The sequence below is a fragment of the Balaenoptera physalus genome (genome assembly GCF_965194825.1).
Source record: "Balaenoptera physalus genome assembly, chromosome: 15".
Classification (NCBI taxonomy): Eukaryota; Metazoa; Chordata; class Mammalia; order Artiodactyla; family Balaenopteridae; genus Balaenoptera; species Balaenoptera physalus.
The window spans coordinates 75205348-75225576 of NC_138894.1; the positions used below are offsets into that span (position 1 = coordinate 75205348).

Genomic DNA, 20229 nt, shown 5'->3' on the forward strand with positions numbered 1-20229 from the left:
TGAGCTCCGTGTTTCTTATTTCTACAGAAGGGACAACCATGGAACCCACACCCTCCTTGTGGGGTTGTTATGAGGAGTAAATGACCCAGTGCATATCATTGGGGGTGAATAAAAGGGGCAGAGCCTAGAAGGCCAGGCAGTGACCTGTGGGCCACTCGGGGGACCCTGGACACCATCCTGGAGGCTGTTGGGAGCCACGCAAGGGTGTAAGCTGGGGGTGACATGAGCCACGTGAATCTTAGGGGGGCCCCTGGGAGCCCAGAGAACAGACTGGGTCCTTCTGCCTCCTTCCTGGACGGGACCCTCCTAGTACGGGGGAGGGGGCTTTTTGGCAAGTTCAGTAACCTGCTAAGTAAGCTGCCCACGGTCAGAGCGACAGTGCTGCCGCGGACCGAGCCAGGCACCCATGAGGTGGTGTTGACCCTGAGGGGGGGATTTTCCTGATTCACACAGAGGTGCCCTGTGGGGCTAGTGGAAGCCCCATTTGCAAAGAGGAAGAAATGCATAATAGTTTCTTTAAAACTACTTTGGCTATGTACAGACCTGCCTCATTTTGACCAAAAACAAAGATTGTCTCTGGCAATGTGGGAATTATTTTTTAAAGCAGATTATCAAATTTTTTAAATGGTCTGTGGGGATTATTTGATGATTTTTGGTCTAAGGTAAGTAGGTGGTTCAACTACATGCCAGGAGAGAAGAAGAACAGAGATGGGCTGGAAGGCTGGATGCTCACCGGACAGACGTTCTGTGATATCAATCACCGCGCGGCCACTCAGGAAACGCACCCGCCCAGCAAACGCTTGTAGGAGGCCAAGGTTGTCTGGAAGAGACGGAGAATGTCAGTGGCCGTGATGCTGTGGCCCGAGCGAAGGCACCAACTGTTCAGGGCTAGGTACCCACAGCACCTACATAGGGAAGAGCCGCTTTGGGAAGCTGAATTAATTTTTCCAGGTTATAATGGGGCCACTTTAAAAAGTGAATGTACATGGGGTGTTTGGGGAACAGTGATAGTTACACTATCACAGGCCGCATTTACTCCCATAGATCCGGTTCATATTGTCTGTGCTTCCTCAAAGCTGCTGTGAGCTTTGGGGCAAAAGAGGTAGTTAGATCGATAGATCGATCAATAGGTAGATATAGATGATTGATGACAGGTGCACGATTGATAGATGAGAGAGAAATAGCTAAATAATCGAGAGGTAGGTAGACAGACAAGTAGGTGATAGATATAGATAATAGGTAGATGATAGATGAAGTATTATATATGATAGCTGTAGATGATAGATAACAGACAGATAGGTGAATGATATATAGAGATAGATGGATGAATAGACATAGATGTGGATATAGAGATACAGTTTTAGGGGAAACTGAGGCACTGAGCCACAATTATACCAAAGGTCAGTAAAGGGCTAGGATTGGAATTCAGAAATCGCGGCTCTCCTCAAAGCCCAAACTTGGGCTCTAACCAATAGAATGTACCCACTACCAGATGGTTGGTTATTTCCGCACTGAACATTTACTGACACCCTCTAAATAATAGGCATGGAGGTAAGAACTAAATAAGACCTGGTCTTCCTGCTCCTCTTCCCCCTCAAGAGACTCCTTGGCGGAGGAGACAGACACTTGAACGTGAACTCTAACACGGTGGGAGGCTCCATGCTCATGTAAGCAAGAGCCTGGGGTTCTGGAGCTAGGGTGACCGACACGTCTCAGTCTGCCCAGGACCTTCCCCATTTTAGCACCGAAAGCCCCACATCCCTGGTAAACCCGGGTGGTTGGTCCCCCTGTCAGGAGTGGAAGCCCCTGGCTGGCTCTGGTAGGGTCAGAGGAGGGAATGTGCAGGTTAGGGGTGGGGGGAGCGCATATGATCTCTCAATAGTTTATTTATAACCTCCCAGCACCCCTACACCCAGCACTCCAGCCACACTGCCCCAGGAGCCCAGCTCTCCTGCTATCCAGCCACACCCATGGGTGAAGGCTGGGGCCCGAGCTCTTCTCCACTGGGATCTTAAAGGAGTGTTTATTAGAGATGAACCACTAATGGTGAAACCCCAGCAAATGGGCTGGGGGATTTTTGGGGATAAAGAGGCTCTCTGACGTTCTTTGATTGTATTTCTAAAGTCAACTCCAGCCGGATCCCACAGCTACTGAATATAGAAGCTGCTCCTTCTTCCCCGTTCCAGCTGACGTCTCCTGGTTTCCCAAACTATTAAGCTTGAAGTCCTGCATCCCTCACAAAAGACGGGCAAGCAAGGTGAGGAAAGTGACTCTTCACCTAAGAAAGGGATGCTAACCTAGAAAATCAGCAAGGCAGGACCCATCTCCTTTTACCCCTGGATTTCCTCTCCATGACCCCTGGAGGCACCCAGCATGCCCAGCTCCCAACATCTGCAACCACAGCAGGCACAGCAGAATCCCATGGGAGGTGGGCGAGCAGCAGAATGCATTCCTCAGGGATGCGGCTGTGGGCCTTCCTGTGCCTGTCTGGGAGGCGAGGTGCATTACCACAGCAGCCCCAGCAAGTGTGTCCTGGACTTCCAGCCGCTGACCACCTCAAGGCCAGATTTCTCTTTGCAGGGGACAGAGATTAGCAACCTGCCTAAGGAAGTCTTTCCAGGCAGCTTCCACCTTCTCTGAGCTCCTTCCATACCTCAGCACAGAGCCCCAGCGTCCCCAGAGATGTGCAAGCAAAGCTTTGTTTTTCCCATCAGGAAACCATTCTAGTTAAGAGCTAACTCCTGCTTCCCTTGCTCTCCTGCTGAGACCCGTAAGAAATATAGAGCAGAAAACGTACACATGTACATCATGTACATCTCTGCAGCTTGCAAAAGCTCCATCCATAAGTCCAGAGTCTTTAAAATAATTTGTTCTGGGAGATAAAAGAGAGGCCAGACTCTAGAATATTTCAGTTAGCGAGAAGTGGTCTCAGGGTGTCCTGGTAAAGCTGTAAATGTGTAAGAAGAGATTTCTATATCAACATCACCTGCATTATTGTTTCCAGGTGCTTCTGTTTGTCCCACCCCCATCATCAGCCATGAGCTCACCTCTGAGAACAAGGACTTCTCCCTCCTTGTTCTCCCCCGTCAACAATCAGTCCAGGACACTCTCTGGGCGCCGCTAGACCTCCCCTCTCCTGGCCACTGGCATGGCCTCCCAGAGCCTGAGAGAAGTGAAGAACCTGGGGAATACTTGAAAATGCACATCCAGCAGACATCTGTGCCAGCCCACGCTCCCGTGGTGCCTGGCACACAACGGGTGCCCAATAAATGCTTATGGCGAACAAGGCAATGTTGAAGCAGAGACACTAAGTTGGCCCAAACTGGTCTATAAACCCCAGACACCACCCCGAGTAGCTGCCTCTCTGCCTCTGACTACTTCCGTAGTGTTGGCTCACCTTTCACGTCACACCCACGTTTAATGAGACAGCGGCTAAGGGGGTGGACTCTGGGTCCAGATCGCCTGGGTCTTCCATGTTTTACTGTGTGACATTGGACAAGTCACTTACCCTCTCTAAACCACAGTTTACCCATCTGTAAAACAGGGATAATATTAGTACCTTCCTCATAGAACTGCTTAGGATAGTGCCTTGAGCAGATAATTACTATGCAAGTATCAGTTATTGTGGCTACTATTACTATTATTACCTAAAATACTCTGAAAGCCCAGCAACCTTCATGGTAGGGAGTCCAATTAAGAGGCTGGAATCTAACTTTCAAAAACTTAAAAATCCTGCTCTGTCAGCCTAGCCCAGGGTTTTCATAGGCTTCTCTTCCACACCACAAGGAAGCCACACTGGCTTTGGTGCTGCCCACGCAAAGGGGCAAGCAAATCCCTTCAATATAGAGAAAATAGCCACGGGCTGGCAAGCCAGACACCTTGGCCTCCCTGGACCTAGCCTCCCCTCTCCACAGTGGGGCTGAGGTCTAGCGGGCCTCTCACCTGTTCTATTCAGCCAAACCCCAAGGTCACTGAGCCACGTCATCCCCAGGCTACCGGGAAGCCAGAGAAGAGCTTTTAAGAAAACATAAGAAGCATGCTACATGAACAGTGGCAGCAAAGACACTGCAGTCAAACCAGGCTCCCAACAATATGCACAAGACTCAGTAAGTTATAATATGTCACACAGCCAAATTCTCCATGGCCAGGAAAACTAGGTCTGTTCATTGCAGGAAAACTGGGAAAGATCCACTGAAACAGAAAAATCCAAGCTATGCCATAGCACGTGACAGAACTGTTAAAAGTGACTCAAGTGTGTAATTATATATAATGCTCATGCTCTGCTTTTTCTAAAGAAGGATGCAAATTTAAATGGTAATATTATCATGACACTGTACACAAAGATGCACAGAAAAAAATACCTAACATAAAAAATGCTAAATGTTAATAATGGTTTCTTTTAGGAGTTGGGACTGTAAGTTTTTTTCCTTCCAAAGGCTTCATATTTTTCATTTTCTCAATAATTAATAAGTACGACTTTTACAGTGGAGGAAAATAAACTTTATATTAATATATTTAAGTTAACTAGAAAGACTACATAACAGCATGGGAAACTGGGTGGTGTTAAATGAAAGGAGCAGTCAAAATTGTATTTACAGGGGCTTCCCTGGTGGCGCAGTGGTTAAGTGGTTAATCCGCCTGCCAATGCAAGGGACACAGGTTCGAGCCCTGGTCCAGGAAGATCCCACACGCCACGGAGCAACTAAGCCCGTGCGCCACAACTACTGAGCCTGAGCTCTAGAGCCCGTGAGCCACAACTACTGAGCCCGCGTGCCGCCAACTACTAAAGCCCACACACCTAGAGCCCGTGCTCCACAACAAAGACCAGCCACCACAATGAGAAGCCCGTGCACCGCAACGAAGAGTAGCCCCCGTTCACCGCAACTAGAGGAAGCCCACGCGTAGCAACGAAGACCCAATGCAGCCAAAAATAAATAAATAAGTAAATTTATTAAAAAATAATAATAATAATAAAATAAAGTCAGAGCAAAAGAGCAGAAGTATTGTAGATCTGAAGCTGCCCATTTCTGAGTTGATCTGCTCCCTCCAGCGCTGGCTGGGGGCTGCACTACATTAAGAGAACTTTTTCTGGCGTTCAGTCTAACCAGGAGTGGGGTGAGCTGTCAGCAGCCTGATGTTTTCATCAGTGACGTTTCTTCTGTAACTAACCCAGTAACAGAGCCCAAAGACAGAACCAGCCTGTCTGCTCAGGAGCTGCCTTGATCCCTGGAACAACTCCCCTGAAATCAGAGCATCTTGGTGCTGAGTAGAAAGGGTGCCACTCCAGGCTCAGCCCCAGAGAGGCCTTAAGGCAGGCAGTGACAAAGGGCAGAGGTCAGGGAACAAGGCTCTCAACGTCTCCTTTTTTACTGTCCCCAAAAGGGGACGTGGGCAGAAATCCCAGCTGCTCTGTCAACCAGCACATCACCACCCCACTCCCCCTAGGGAAAAGGAAGGGACTGAGAGAGATATGGTGGCTGATGCGTGGACTTTATCATCCAATTCCAGAATCAAGAGGTCACCTAAGGGCTTCCCTGGTGGCGCAGTGGTTGAGAATCTGCCTGCCAACGCAGGGGACACGGGTTCGAGCCCTGGTCTGGGAAGATCCCACATGCCGCGGAGCAAATGGGCCCGTGAGCCACAATTACTGAGCCTGCGCGTCTGGAGCCTGTGCTCCGCAACAAGAGAGGCCGCGATAGTGAGAGGCCTGCACACTGCGATGAAGAGTGGCCCCCGCTTGCCACAACTAGAGAAAACCCTCGCACAGAAACGAAGACCCAACACAGCCATAAATAAATAAATAAATAAATAAAATTAAAAAAAAAAAAAAAGAGGTCACCTAAGAAGACCAACCTCCCAGTCTGGCTGTGAGATCTGGACTTTGTGCCAGAAGACGGCCTGCCTCACCTGTGTTCTTGACCTCCTTGGCCCCCGTCGAGCAGGAAACAAACAGTAACATGCTGTGACTTTCCACACATTTATTTCACAGCACTTCACAGCTCCTCTCCAGCCTGGAGCCCAGAACCCCTCCTGGGGCATGAAGAATCCGGCTTGGGAGAAAGCTACCTCTGCTCAAAGGGCTCCACGCCGCTTCCAGGAGGGGCCTCTGGATGCTAAAGGTCGACTAGAGCTGCCCGGGCTCAGCCTGGGTGATATGGGAAAGAAGATGTACACCCTTCTCTCCTGTCACACCTGCCCCAGCCTGTGTGTCCACCACCTAATCCCCTGGGACAGTGGGAAATTTCGTTACTTGCATCCATTTTTCCCTCCACAGGCCAGGCCTAGACCATTCCAGGCAGAAGAGAACCATTCCCTGGGAGAGCTTGATGCCACTCCTGGTATTCCCTGACGGTGATGAATTCTCACTGGCAACCTAATCCCTCCAGTTCTGACCTTCACGGATTTGGAAGCTGACTCATTATGTCACAGTTAAGAGCACTTCCAAAACCAACGTTGCTGATTGGGCTGAGAGAGTACGGCTCACAGCAAAGCCCTTGACCACGCCTGCTCAAATGACCTGGAGCCAAGACCCTGGACTTGACACTTTGGAGCCTTGTGCCAGGGGGTTAGTGGGCTCCATCCATCCCTTTGACCCCGTTCCATTCCAGCCTAGCGCTGACCTAAGGATTAGAGAGAAGGGCAGTGCCCCTCCCACTTGCCTCCATTCTCCCCGCACCAAATCCTCCGGCTGAGGGGCCAGAAGGAGCATCGCCAGCCATCCCCTAGGAGACCCTGTCCCAGGAGGAAAGAAGTACAGGCATCTTCCTGGTTGCTGCAACCTGCCTCAAGGGGTGGTCAAATCACAGAAGCAGGCCATCCCCAGGCCCCCTTTCCAGGGTGTCCAGCCCAAACGGGAACAGCAGGGCCCCAGGTAGAGGGGATCCGAGTCTTGCGACGGCGTGAGACACCAGATTCTGCAGCCCAAAGTTCCAAGGCTCCAGCGTGCAGAAGGAGGCCGACTCAAAGGCAAAAAGGGGAAACTAAAACACCTGGAGGGGGAAGAGTTAAAAGCTCCTCTCGCCAGACAAGGGTGCTTAGCCTCTTCAAATAGCTAAAACCTATTTTGCTTGGTGCAGGTTTTCCTAATAAATATAGGGCCCAAGGTGATTTACCAAGAGCCTTGGTTGTTGGCAACAGCAATCTCACTTACCCAGAGCAGCGCTGAGAACAAGCCGTAATTTAGAGCTGGATTTATTTTGTTTGTTCTACAGCAACAAACTCAGCAAATCATAAATTCCCTCTGAGATGAAGAGAGGAAATAGACAATATTTATGATCTCGAGAGGCGGAGAAGGGCCTGACCAGACCTTTGATTTGTAACTGAAACGTCTCCTGGAGGCTCCAGCCAAGGACACAGCTGCTGTCCCAGCCCCAGGGAGCTGCACTCAGGCCAAGGTGCAGGATGGGGAGGAGGGGTGGGTGTGCCAGGCAGTGTCTCCAGCCGCACCACGGGGATGCTCTGTGCGTCCTAGAGGCAGGACGTTGCTCTGTGTTCATCGGGACATATGGCAACAAGGCCAACAGCGGTTCTCAGATCATACATTTCCTCACAGCAAGGCAAGATTCGTTTGTGAAAACTCGTGGTTCTACTGGTCTGGACATACATCTATCATGTACTACGTTCTCACACACCGGAGGTTTCGAACTTGCACTTCAGTCTGTGTACTAGATACACCAAATATCACCATCTAATCATCTATGAAAGGAATGGATAACAGAAGTATCAATAGATGCACCAAAATTTCCACCTAATGTTCAAGAACCAAGATGTGCTACTGCAAAGCACATAAGGAACAGAGGAGCTCCTGCCTTTCCTGATGTCTCTCCCATAGCTCCCACCTTTTTGTTCTTTTCATTCCTCCCCCAAGCCTCCACTCCACCCTCACTCTCCACCCCTCACCCCAAATCCCTCCCACCCCAAACCCTGGCCCCAGTCTTCCTAAAAGGCAACCCTCATTCATTCCATGCTCAAAAAGCCAATGGGTCCCAGCTTGACTCCCATGTCAGACAATCAAGGTGGCCACCTTTGTCCTCTCCAACAGGCTTGCCCTACTGTCTCACCAGCATCCTGCCTGGTCCCCATACAAGCCACATCCCCTGCTACCATCTCTACAACTAAAAAAATTTGACAACTCCTCCTAACTCCTTCTTGGCAATCCTGATCTGTTTTTCCATCAGTGCCCTGTTGGCTCACTCACTGTGGTGCTGTGTGACCTGGGGTGAGTCATTTCCATCACCTGTACCACGAGGAGGCAAGACTAGATATTCTCCACATCTCCTCCACTTCTAACAGGTGGACGGCCCATGGAAAAGCCTGCCAACCAAGAACCTGGGGGGCCCTGGGCTGCCCACCCCTGCCCTACACAACCTCTGGGGAAATATTGGCCTGAGAGCCAATCAATGCCTTTCACTGCTCTGCTGATTCCCAAGCAGGGAAGGTGGGAATGTCCAACCCTAACCCTACGGAGGGACAAGGGAGGGAGCCAGCTGCCTACCAGAGCCAAGCAGGGGCTGTGGGCAGGCTCACCCAGACTCCCAATCATTACATCCAGCGCCGTCACCGCGGCAGTGTAAATTCCTGCGTTCTTGGAGTTGAGGTTGTCTGCTACAGCAATGATGATGGACAGCAGCATGGGCTGTAAGCTCTCTCTCAGGAGGGGCACCATCTTGGAGAGGGACTCCAGCGCCCACTGGTTCACTTTCTTGTTGGAATCCTGAAGCCTTGGGGTGAAAACATCAAAGACCTGTTGAGGGAACAGAAACCAAGAGCCCATGGGAACCCAGGCTGGGCGGGAGTCCCACAGCCCAACTAACTGCCCTCGGAGGGTACTCCTCATGCATCCCTGACAGGGGCCGTCCAGCCTATGCCAGAACATTCCCAGTGATGAAGAAGAGCTCACCTCTCACAGGGGAGGAGGGCAAGAGGGGAAACGACTGTATACTGAGTACTCGATGAGTGCAAAGGGTGTAAGGTGTAGAGCATCTTGTTAGGTACGCTGCACTTGCTCATGGAGTGATCTTAACGACCCATGAGGCACGTGTTCTCGTCCTCAGTTTACCATTAAAAAACAAACAAAAAAAACCCCACCAAAACAAAAACTGAGTCTGAAAAAGGTTAAATGGCTTGCCCAGATCACACAGCTAGTAAGAAACTTGAAGCCTGTGTCTTACCTACTCTTCTATGTAGAGTGTCAGCAGCCTCACTTCCGGAAGTAGCAGGCATCTGCCCTCATTTCCAGCCTGTGAAAGCCTGTGCCTACTCAGAACCCACCCATCCAGCCACCCTGGCCCAGTCGCCTGGCCAACCACACGTTCTGCCCCCAAAACCTCACGTGCGTTGCTGGATCAGGAGCTGCCCTTAGCCGCAGCATCCTCCGCCTCTGCCCTCCTCCCTGTAAAACTGCTGGGAGAACGAAAGACGCCCAGGACATCTCTGAGTGGTCCCAACGCACCCAGCAGGAGGCGATGCCCTTCCCCAATTGGCCACTTCCAGATAGTCTTACGGCATTACCGTGACAATTGGATAGCAAGTGCTTGTCAGGCTCCCTTTACCCTGAAGGGATGTCTGGATGTCTGGCACAATGTCCAACCCTGTTCCGAGTTTTCCAAAGTTGCACCCACCAGGGAAAGACAGGGCAGAGATGGGGCAGCACTCACCTGGACCAGGTTGGCGGTGATGAGCTCTGGCTTGGCCTTGCAGTGCTCAAGGAGCTGCCGCACGCCTTCCATCCGAGACTGGTACTCCTTGGCCTCCAGCAGCCGTGTCAGCTCCCGCAGCTGCTCCACCGTCTCCAAGCCACCCCGCATGGAGGAGCGCAGCCCTGCCAGCCGCGGGCCACTGGAGCTGAGCCTACGTGGAAGGAGCGTCTGACCTGGGCAGCCCGGGGGGATGGACACATCTCTTGTCCCACGCACAACCCCCAAAGACAGGTGGGGCTGAAACAAGAGTTTCACTTGCAGCTTTGTCCACCCCAGCTTCCCCTCCACCCGCTGCTTGGGGACACAGGCCTTGGGAACTCTGGAAATGCTTTTTTCTCACGGGGCAACAGTTCGGTTGCCTAGAGCTCTATCCCCTTATCAGGCGGCAGGGCTCTCTCTTCCTGCCTTTTTTTCCTCTTTCCAGAAGCTATGTTAAGAATGGGGCGAGGGGGCTTCCCTGGTGGTGCAGTGGTTAAGAATCCACCTGCCAATGCAGGGGACACGGGTTCAAGCCCTGGTCCGGGAAGATCCCACATGCCGTGGAGCAACTAAGCCCGTGCGCCACATCTACTGAAGCCCATGTGCCACAACTACTGAAGCCTGCACACCTAGAGCCTGCGCTCTGCAACAAGAGAAGCCACCGCAATGAGAAGCCTGCGCCCCGCAATGAAGAGTAGCCCCCACTCGCCACAACTAGAGAAAGCCCGCGTGCAGCAGCGAAGACCCAATGCAGCCAAAAATTAAATAAATGAATAAATAAATAAATTTTTAAAAAGAAAAAAAGAATGGGGTGAGGGAGCTTGGACTGAGGGGGTGGAAATCCATGGAAGGATGACTGGCACAATTTAATCTAAGAGTGGGGGAAGGTCTTACCAGGAGCCTGTATCCTGACCCCTGGCTGCCTAGGCTCTGCTCACACTCCTCCCGGAACTAGGGAAATGTTAAGAAGCCCTGTTGTCTTACGTTGGGATCACGTGCCCATCATTTCCCCTGGCCTGTTTCAGCCAGCATGGGAGCCGCTTCACACAGAACCCCAGTCTCCCACTGCCAACTCAGACCTGGGTCTCTGAGTTCACGCCCTACACACGGGTCCCACCCAATAGAGCCCAACATCATTCTGACATTCATCCCTATATTCCACGCTCTTTTGCCTACTGAGTTCCAAGAGAAGTGCCGGACACTGAGAATAATGAGATGAGAGAGTGGTCTTTGCCCGGAGGAGCTCACAGACCAATGGGAGACAGAGGACTGAAGGAGGGGGCAACCGGTCCGACCGGAGGACATGAGGGCAGAGAGTCAGAGAGAGCTTCTGGGAGAAGGTGACAGGTGAGTCAAATCTTGTAGGAAAAATAGGCATGTTCCGGTACAGATGGCACAGCATAGGGAAAGGCACAGGAGTGAGAGAGAACGCAGGGAGCATGAGCTGAGAGCGCATGCGTGAGAGAGAGCAGGAAGCTACTCTAGAAGCGGTGGGCAGGGGGCATCCCTGGGGGTCCAGCTTAGGAGTCCACACGTGTTCCTCCTGGGACATTGCAGAAGGGTCTCACGTTTTAGGCACAGGAGTGACTGTCAGATTCCTGTTGGATTGCTAACTCCTCCTAATGCCCACCCTCTAGCCCCTTGGCCCATTCCTTCTCGTCCGCCTTGATTCCACCTCTGCCTCTAAATTAGTCCCAGGCTATGCGGAAAGGCCCTGCTGCTCTAAGTGAATGGAGAAACTCTGAGCTCACCCAAAAAGGCTGACAAACAATCCATCCCACTTAAACTGCACCTACACGGCCAAGACTGCAGGAACCCGTCTCTACCAGCAGATGCTCCTGAGCCCAGCATTTGCTCTCCCCAAGATCTGGGTGAGGGAACCCTTCCCATAAATTTACCCATGAGTCCTGCTGACCCAACTAGGTCTCAGTCACAGCCCAGATGCACACCCCTCCCCCAGGCCAAGCAGAACGTCGCGGTCAGCAGTCTTGGATGGGGAGCCCCAGGGAGACAAGAGCTACTGTACCCATCCTCGCCGGGCAGCCCATTCTCACACACCACCAGACTCCTTGACACCTTGCGGCCTTTGGCAGATGGAAGTTCATCACCATCTTCTATTCCCTTGAAAAATACACACAGAACATGAGCCAAAAGGGGTGGCCCTGTGGGGAACGGCCAGACACTCCAGTCTAGACCAAAACAAGAGGAATAACCTGTTCCACCTGGGAGGGCACAGGGGAGTCTTCCAGAGTACTGGTAATCAGGTCAGGGGTCAAGATCCCCACTTAAAATGAAGGCAAAGAGGCCCAGGGAAGCTCAAGGGACACAGGCAGTGAGAGGCAGAAGCAGGTCTGAGCACCAGGAAGGAAATTCCACCCGTCAGGAGTCGTGGATGAAATTAAAGCCTCTGGAGTGCGTGCCCCCCTCCCCTGACCAGCGTGAGGGCTGCAGGCTGCCAGGCTCAGCTCTGATTCCCACCCCAGACCAGCTCGCACCTCGCTGCCTGCTGACTCACCCACTGTTTAATAGCTGTCATGACCTTCTGCAAGTCATGGGATGGGAGGGACTGCTTCAGAAATGCATCAAACCTTGTGTTTGACATCAAGATATTCACCATCTTCCGACCATAAAACCTGCCATTGGACAAAGAGCAGGATGAAAAACAACCACAGAAATGCAATATAAATTTGCTTTACATAATTTTTCTAATTATAGTAAGAGAATTTTTAATACTTTTTCTAATTATGACAGTAATCCCCACCCAGTTAAAAACTAGATTCATGAAAGAAAAAACAACCATAATCTCATTACCAAGAGAAAACCACTTAAATGTGTACATATTTTCTTGTAGTCTTTTTTCCAAGCATATATACATTTTAGTTGATATCAGAATATATACGCAATATTTACCCAGCTTTTTTCACTTTACCATTAAAGATCTTCCCACATCATCCTCTTCAATGGCTAAATAATATTCTGTTAGATGACTATACCAAAGTGTATTAACATTTTTCTAGCATGAGACATTTAGAAGTCTGAGGAAGTGTGCATTGGGGCAGTATAGGACAGAGTGGTCAACTCTATCTGATAAACAGTGGTGGGCAAGGGGGGGAATCAAGGAGGGCTTCACTGAAGAGGTGACCTTGGGTTGGGACTCAAAAAATGAGTAGGAGTACACAAGTGGGATGGGATTAAGGAGTAAGTGGAGGAGGGAGACATCCCAGGGTCCATAAGACAGTCTGATAGGTCTGCAGGTGTGTGGTTGGAGAATAGCCAGCAGGGACTGGACTCAGGGAGAGAATAGGCTAGAGAAGAAGATAGGACTCAATTTAGGGAGACGTGAAGGAGTTGGGCTTTAGTCTGCAGGCAATGGGAAGCTGAGAAATGATCAGATTTGCACTAAAGTCAAAATGTCTCAGGCAGCAGTGTGGAGGATGGATCTTTGGGGACAAGGGTGGGGGCCGGGAGACCTGTTAGGAGGCCACTATAATAGTCCAGGCAAAAGATGATGAAGGCCTGACATAGGCAGGAGGGTAGGGGTAAGTAGGGATGATCAGATTCAAGAGCTGCTAAAGAAGATGAAATTGCAGGACTTGGTAGGTGCTTGGAGGGGGAGCCCAAAGCATCTAGAATGATCATACTTCACTCAGCCTAAAACTCCACTGATTGTAAAATGCACCATTAATTTATTTTCCACTAAGGAAAAACAGAAAAAGAAGACACTGGTGATTTCCACTGCCTTCAGTGACACAGCCCCGTGTGTGAAGGCCATCCTTTTACATGCTATCTCAGAAACAGAAGTAACACTTTTCTGGGAAGTGTCCTTCCTTCCTTAGGTTGGATAAAATACTTGTTGGTTGCTTTGTAAGAAACTGTGGAATTTGGGTCATTCCTTCAGTGATGAATGTTTGCGTTAATATCGAATTTATGCCCCATCGCTCTATTTCCATGCCTTTTCTCATATACGATAACGCTCCATTTCAATGCCGAATAATAGTGTAATATTTCTAAGACATTTTAAACGCGATTAAACTCAAAAATTCTCCACAGTGACTTCTTAAATAAATATAAAAGGCTAACCAGCAAAGAAAGGTTCATAATGTAGTTCCTACAATGCAAACTGTAATTCAAACATTTATACGATGAGCAACAAGGATCAAGTTTGCAACTGTATAAATAGTAAAACCCAAGTCATAACTGCTGCCTGGCCAACAGCAGCTGTGAGATGCCTAGGATTCTAAGATATTAAAATGTGGAGGGGGAAAATGAAGTATGAAATTCCCCATTCTGCATCTTAGATGACTTGGTAAATAATAGTGACTTTAATAAGAGAGGGAACACAGCCAGAGAAGCAGGCTTAAAGAGAAGGCAATGAGTTCATTTAGGGACAGTTTGCACTGACGATGACAGTGGGACATCCCGGTGATGCGTCCTGTGGGGGCATCAGAGAGATGGGACAGATGTTCAGAGAAGGGCTGGCCTGGAGGGAGACACAGGGAAGCATCAGAGTTGGCTGTGGCTGGAGCCACAGGAAGTGATGGCACCGCTCAGAGAAGGCTGCAAGAGGGGGATGAGGACGAAGACACTCCTGCAGCGACGGGCATCAGGGTGCGGGCAGGTGGAGGAGGAAGGCACAGAGGGACCAGGAAAACCAGGGAATGTGGTACCATGCAAGCCGGAAGCATAGGGTTCCAAGAAGGAAAATGAAGTGCCGTCAACGCCATCCAGCGTGAGAGAAAGGGTCAGAAGGGAGAGGGGTTTAGATCTGGAGAGATGTTACATCTTAATGCCCATCCCCCCACCAACAATGAAGAACCAACCAACCAAAACCTTCTACTTCCCTGACAATATTCTTCCTGTCAGTAAATGGCACTATCATTCACCCAGTTGTTCAGTTTAAAAACCTAAGCATCATCTTTGATTCCTCTTTGAAATTCTCAGCACCCAACTGCTATCAGCTATGCCTTCAGAATATACCCCACTCCACCCCCCTTCCCCCTGCTGCAGCCTCCAGCACCTCTTGCCGGGACTCCGGGGTAGCCATCTGCCTGGCATTCCTCCTCCATCCTGGCCCCTCTCCCCCGCTATCAATCCTCCAGTAAGTAGTCAGAGATGTTTGTTGTTTTTTTTATAAATAATTTTTGTTTATTAGGTAACAAAAGGGAATATTTTCTAAAAAATGATAAAACAAAATGAGAAAGCTGCCAAAATTGTTAATCATTCTTTCCCCAGATCAGAACACCCATCAGCTTGAAAACCAGGAGGAAAGCTTGGGGATCATTAAATCTGGTGCATAGGGTAATATTTTCATGATTAGTCTCCCCTGAAATGTCCAACTTTTTTTTTTAACTTAGTCATCCAGCCCTTTCACTGGTCAGTGAGTCAAGGAAGGGATTTAACAATAGATACTAGGGTTGAGGGGTTGTCTCTTCCTGACCTGATTTTCAAAAACCTGGATCCTTAATGATATAGGAAGGGTTTGAGGCATATACAAATTATTTTGGAGAATACTGTAGTAAGACCAAAATTTTCTTGCTGCCCCCTCTAAGAAAGAGGACAGATAGAGAATAGCTCAACAGTGGTGGGTCCGATAGGGAGAATCTCTGTGCTATCTTCATGGGTTGATTCCTGGAGAGGTAGAATGGAGAGGCAGAAAATCCCCAAACAGGACCCTACAGAGACAGCAAGTTCCAAGTATAAAAAAGCTCTGTTTTGTTTAGGCCTTCTACCTCTCCATCAAATTTCCTATAGCCTAACATTATGTTGTAGGAGTAACAGAATAAAGAGATGTTTTTGTGAATCAAAAGGCTAGCAAACATATAAAGAAGCACTCAAACTTGTTAGTAATCAGGGAGGGGAAAAAAAGTATTCTGAAACAGCAATGAGCTAGAACGTTTCCCCATCAGATGGATAAAAATGTGAAATCCAGAAACTGCAATGTTGTAAGGATATATTCGCCTCGGCACTCAGGAGGGAGGCGGAGGGGCACCGCGTGCGTGAGGGCTCCCGGCGACGCCTGGGCGGCCTGAGTGAACACGGCCCTGACCTCACTCGCGCTCCGGGCAAATTCCCAAAGACATCCTCCTGGGCGCTGTCAGGGGCCACCTACGAGGACTGAGGTGCAGCACCGTGGGAGTGCACTGGGCAGGGTGGGAGGCCTCCCGTGCATCGCATCGCTCCAGGGTTGCACTGCACGGACACCCCACACGAAGGCACTGCCTCAGACACAACACAGAACGCAGTGTGGACGTGCCCTCTGGAGCTGTACCGAGCGTGCTGGGGGCCCCAGACATGGTGATAACACGCCATGAACCGGGGAGTGTAATTAACTGCACCCCAATGCCAGGTTTTAAAGACAGTTAATCAGATCCTATCACTCTCCTGCCTAAAACCATCTAACGCTGCCTTACACTCCTACTGAAAAATCCTCCATGCTTCCGGTCACACCCAGACCGGAATCCCAGCTCCTGACCAGGGCCTGTGAGGCCCCCCTGGCCTGGCCTTGCCGTCTCCGCCTCATCACCTGCCACTGCCCTCACTCACTGTGCTCCACGCAGCCTCGCCTTTCTCTTCATTAAACAGCAAGCCTATCCCACCCGGGAGCCTCTGTACTATCTTCCTTTGCTGTGACTCTTGCACCCCAGACCCTCAAAGAGCTGAGTCCTACTAGCCAATCAGTTCTCCACTCAAATGTCACTCCTTAGAAAGATTTCCCCTGACTCTCAATCTAAAGTAGTCCTGACCCCGTTCTCTACTACATCTTGTTTTACCCCTTTTCTGTGTCTAAAACTGTCGTAATTATTTACTTGCTTATTACTCAACTAGAAGGTAATCTCCAAGACAGCAGGGGCCTAATTTTTCTTATTCACAGTCATATTCATAGTAATGAAAAGAATGCCTATCAAATATCTCTTGAAAAATTGAATGAATGGAAGGCTTTATAGAGAATGGAGCTGGGCTGGGACAGGAACTGGAGCAAGATGGCAATGGCTAGAGAGGGAGTGGAAGGTGAGGAAGGGGAGCCGGGGGCGGGGGGGGTGGGTAGCGGCCATTCCCTGAGCCACCGCCCCAGCTGTGGCGGTGTGGAGAGGTGGGACGACAGCTGCAGGGAAAGGACACAGCTTCGTCCACCGACTGTCCTTCCGAGTGGCCCCGGGGAAGCTGAGCTGCTTGGGCCTGGGCCCTCGAGGCTGGCTGGTTGCCTTGCCTGCCCTGGGCTGGCCAGGTCAGCCATCCCCAGGACCCTGGCCCTGCATTACCTGGTGTCCTGGTTGGAGTCCTGGGCCAGCCTCACCAGGTTGTGCACCAGCATGTCTGTGCTTTCTCTGGTGCCTGAGAGAAGCTTCTCGGCGCCTATCTGCTCCAGGACGACCGAGAGGTGCTCGGCAGTGCACTTCCGGACTAAGGGGTTTCGGTGGCTGAAACACAATCACGGACAAGGGCTCAGCCAAGGAATGCGGTGTGTGGGTCCCCAGCCTGGCACACATGGACCTACAGTTGTGCATCCATGTTTCATGCCTCAGTGGGCTCCAAATTTGGTCCCGAGCAGACTAAAGGGAATCTTCAAGGAAAGAGCAGACCCTTCCTGACACTGGAACTAAGGATGATGACGGGGTGGACTGAGCACGTGAAGACATGTGACGTCACCAGACGCACTGTGTGCCTACCGCCCCCGTTCCTTCCTGAGCTCCTGTCCTGCCTTTGCCTAAATGCACTTCCCCACATCTTCTCCACCTAGAATATCCTACTCCTGCCTTCTGAGCCCTCCAGGCAGAAGTAGTGCTCCCTGGGGGTGGCAGTGTCCTTGTCCCCGGGAAGTACAGGGGTACCCGCATGGCTCCCAGGGGGCACCAAGTCTTCTTCTCAGTCGAATCCCCCATGCCCCACTGGTGCCAGGCACATGCCAACCCTTCAGCACTTCGCGGGAGTTTACTGCACATTCATTGAGCTGAATTGAGACGGGGGGCGGGAAAGGAGATTGATGGATGATTTCAGGGAGAACCTGAAATCTTACAGGAGGAACCCATCAGGATGTCACCTCTTTATTTCTCACCCTATTCAATGTGAATTCAATGTCCCCACAGTCCATTAGGTGACACTGGCCCTGGGGTCCATCCCAATGGAACACAAAAGGAGGCTTCTGGGCTCTCCCTACTCAGTCTGGTCCACGGACCAGCACCATTAGCCCCTGAATCAGAATCAGCATTTTAGCCAGATCCCCGGGAATTCAAATGCACAGCCCTGTACCAGGCTCCCCTGGTTCTCACGGACAACAGTCAGCTGTCTCAATTTGCTGTGAGCACAGCCTCCCTGCCAGGCACCATACTAAGCACCTTCAAGCCAGTGTCTCCTCAACTCCGTAAGCTACTACTGTCATCATCTTGCAGGTGAGGAAGCGGAGGCATGGGGAGGAATCCAGAGATAAGTACAGTTCATTTCTCCCGAGTTAATAGTAGCCATAGTTAGCATTCAATAAATGTTAGGTAGAGGCAGCCGCTGCTGTAAGTGCTCTTTCCTGAATCAATTCCTTTACTCCTCACAACAGTATTATCATTGGGTTGGCCAAAAAGTTCGTTCGGGTTTTGCCGTAAGATGTTATGGACAAACCCGAACGAACTTTTTGGCCAACCCAATATTATCCCCCTTTTACAGATGAGGAAACCAAGGCATGGGGAAGTTTAGTAACAATCCAGGATGTGAACCCAGGCAACATGGCTCGGGAGTCTGTAGGCAAAGGCCTCTTGGCTGCTCCAACATGCCCTGGGTTCTACCTGATAGGCCCCCCTGCGTAAGGGTCGGGGTCGTGACTGGCTTGCTGGGGTTGAGAGATGTTTCACCCTGTGGGAGAAAGGGCTTGGGAAATGCTTCTGGTTTTGCTGCTGGGTTTGGTTTTTACATAAAGAGAAAGCAGATCTGGCTGCAGAAAGGCTCCAATAGCTACCAGCCCCTTCCTCCTCTCCAGAAGGCCAAGTGGTGCCAGCTGGAGGAGATCTTGTGCCTTGCTCTCCTCGTGGCCCAGATTTCATCAGAAGGAAACACCCTTCCCCTGGGAGAGTGGCAGGGGCTCCTCAGGCACAGGCCAAAGGCTGCCTCTGCCGCCCCGTCTCTGGGGACATTATCACAGCCACTATGGGCTCCCCAGTGTTGAGCAGACAGTAGCACCTGTCCCTTCCCAGCTGGAACCCGGGGCTGCCCTGAGCTCCCCTCATTACCCACAGGCTGGTCCAGGAGAGGTGGGAGAGAAGCCCACCAGGGAGCAGGGGTCTTCCTCGCCCAGGTAAATACGGGAGGCGCCTGCACCATCTCCCTGCTCCTCCCCCACCCCAGCGCCTCTCCCCTTTGTGTCACCTTCCCAGGCCACCGCCCCCCACCCCCAGACAACATGCCCACGCATACTAGATGCCTGCCGAGGTGAGGGCCACCAGGGAGCGGGTGGGGGTCACGTGCTCCACCATGGCCCCCAGGGACCGGCTGGCCGCCCTCTGGATGAACTTGCTGGTGTTCCCCATCTTCTGGAGCAGGCAGCGGGCGATCTCTTCAGCCTCCTGGTCCATATTCTTCTTCAACGCCTGGAAGAGTTCTCCCAGGGTGCTGATGGCCAGGTGGGACACCTTGGAGCGGAGGTTGGTGACCTTGGAGAGAGATGGGAGGGGGACCCTGCAAGACTGCTGGGCCCTGCCAAGGGCTCCAGCACATACGAAGAAGGAACCCTGCACCACCCTCCCGCAGACCTCGACCTCACCCTCACCCGGGCCTAGGCCTCACCAGGCTAGAAACGGAAACCCTGCAGCTGCTCTGGCCAGAACATTCCCGTTTTAAAGAAACACTATTACTGTTGCTATCATCATAATTATCAATTCTATTATTATCATTATCATCTGAAATTTGTGCAACACTTAGTCTTGAAAACACAGTTATCTAATTGGACCTTCACAAGGCCCCCCACTGGAACAGTCTGTTCCCAAGGGCACGGGTCATGGCCTCCACTTGTGATAAGATACATCTTACTGCCCCGCTGAGCCCAGCCTAGGCCAAGCTCTAGCCCCACAGGAGAAAGAATTTGGGAAATGTTACAACTGCCCAGAGGTTAGAGACCTGGCCCAGAACACTCCATCCCTCCTGAGGCATCCTAAGTACAGAGGACAATGCAGGGCTGTGACAGATGGGCACATAAGATTCTGATTGTTTCAATACCCAGAGATTAGAAATAAGGAAACCCAAGGCCTCAGTTCTCCAATATGAGAAATGGGTGGCTAGCTCCTGCTCCAGTGGCTGAGGGCTGAGAAATAGGCAGGGATGCCCATGTTCCAGGGAGCTGTGGGCCCCTCCGTGGCTGCTGAGTGACCCACACTGAGCAACAGCACCAGGGAAGGGGGACTGGCTGGGGGTCAAGCAGAGTACACAGGACACAGGAGGCCTCACCTCTCCAGTCACGGCCAAGGACACTTCGTGCAGCCTCCCAGCGAGGACCTCCGAGTGACAGGCCGCCAGGCGCTGGATGCTCACCAGGCCCTTCTCCTTCATCTGCCTGAGAAGCAAGTCCAGGCCCTGT

The 20229-nt window shown here is 51.1% G+C and overlaps 1 protein-coding gene across 3 annotated transcripts in view; it reads right to left on the minus strand.

Annotated features, from left to right (window-relative positions):
• The window catches only part of TOGARAM2 (TOG array regulator of axonemal microtubules 2), a 52883-nt gene that overhangs the window by 3697 nt on the left and 28957 nt on the right, over positions 1-20229 (minus strand). The window contains exons 12-19 of one of the 3 annotated variants that reach the window (XM_082426136.1): positions 20100-20205; positions 19074-19309; positions 16937-17095; positions 12193-12310; positions 11704-11798; positions 9657-9849; positions 8527-8743; positions 734-820 (exon numbers count right to left, since the gene is read on the minus strand). In XM_082426136.1, coding sequence (XP_082282262.1) covers positions 734-820; positions 8527-8743; positions 9657-9849; positions 11704-11798; positions 12193-12310; positions 16937-17095; positions 19074-19309; positions 20100-20205 — 1211 coding nt within the window. Of the gene's footprint in view, positions 1-733; positions 821-8494; positions 8744-9656; positions 9936-11703; positions 11799-12192; positions 12311-16936; positions 17096-19073; positions 19310-20099; positions 20206-20229 lie in introns of those variants that run through there. The other 2 variants (XM_082426135.1, XM_082426137.1) reach the window with 2 other exon arrangements.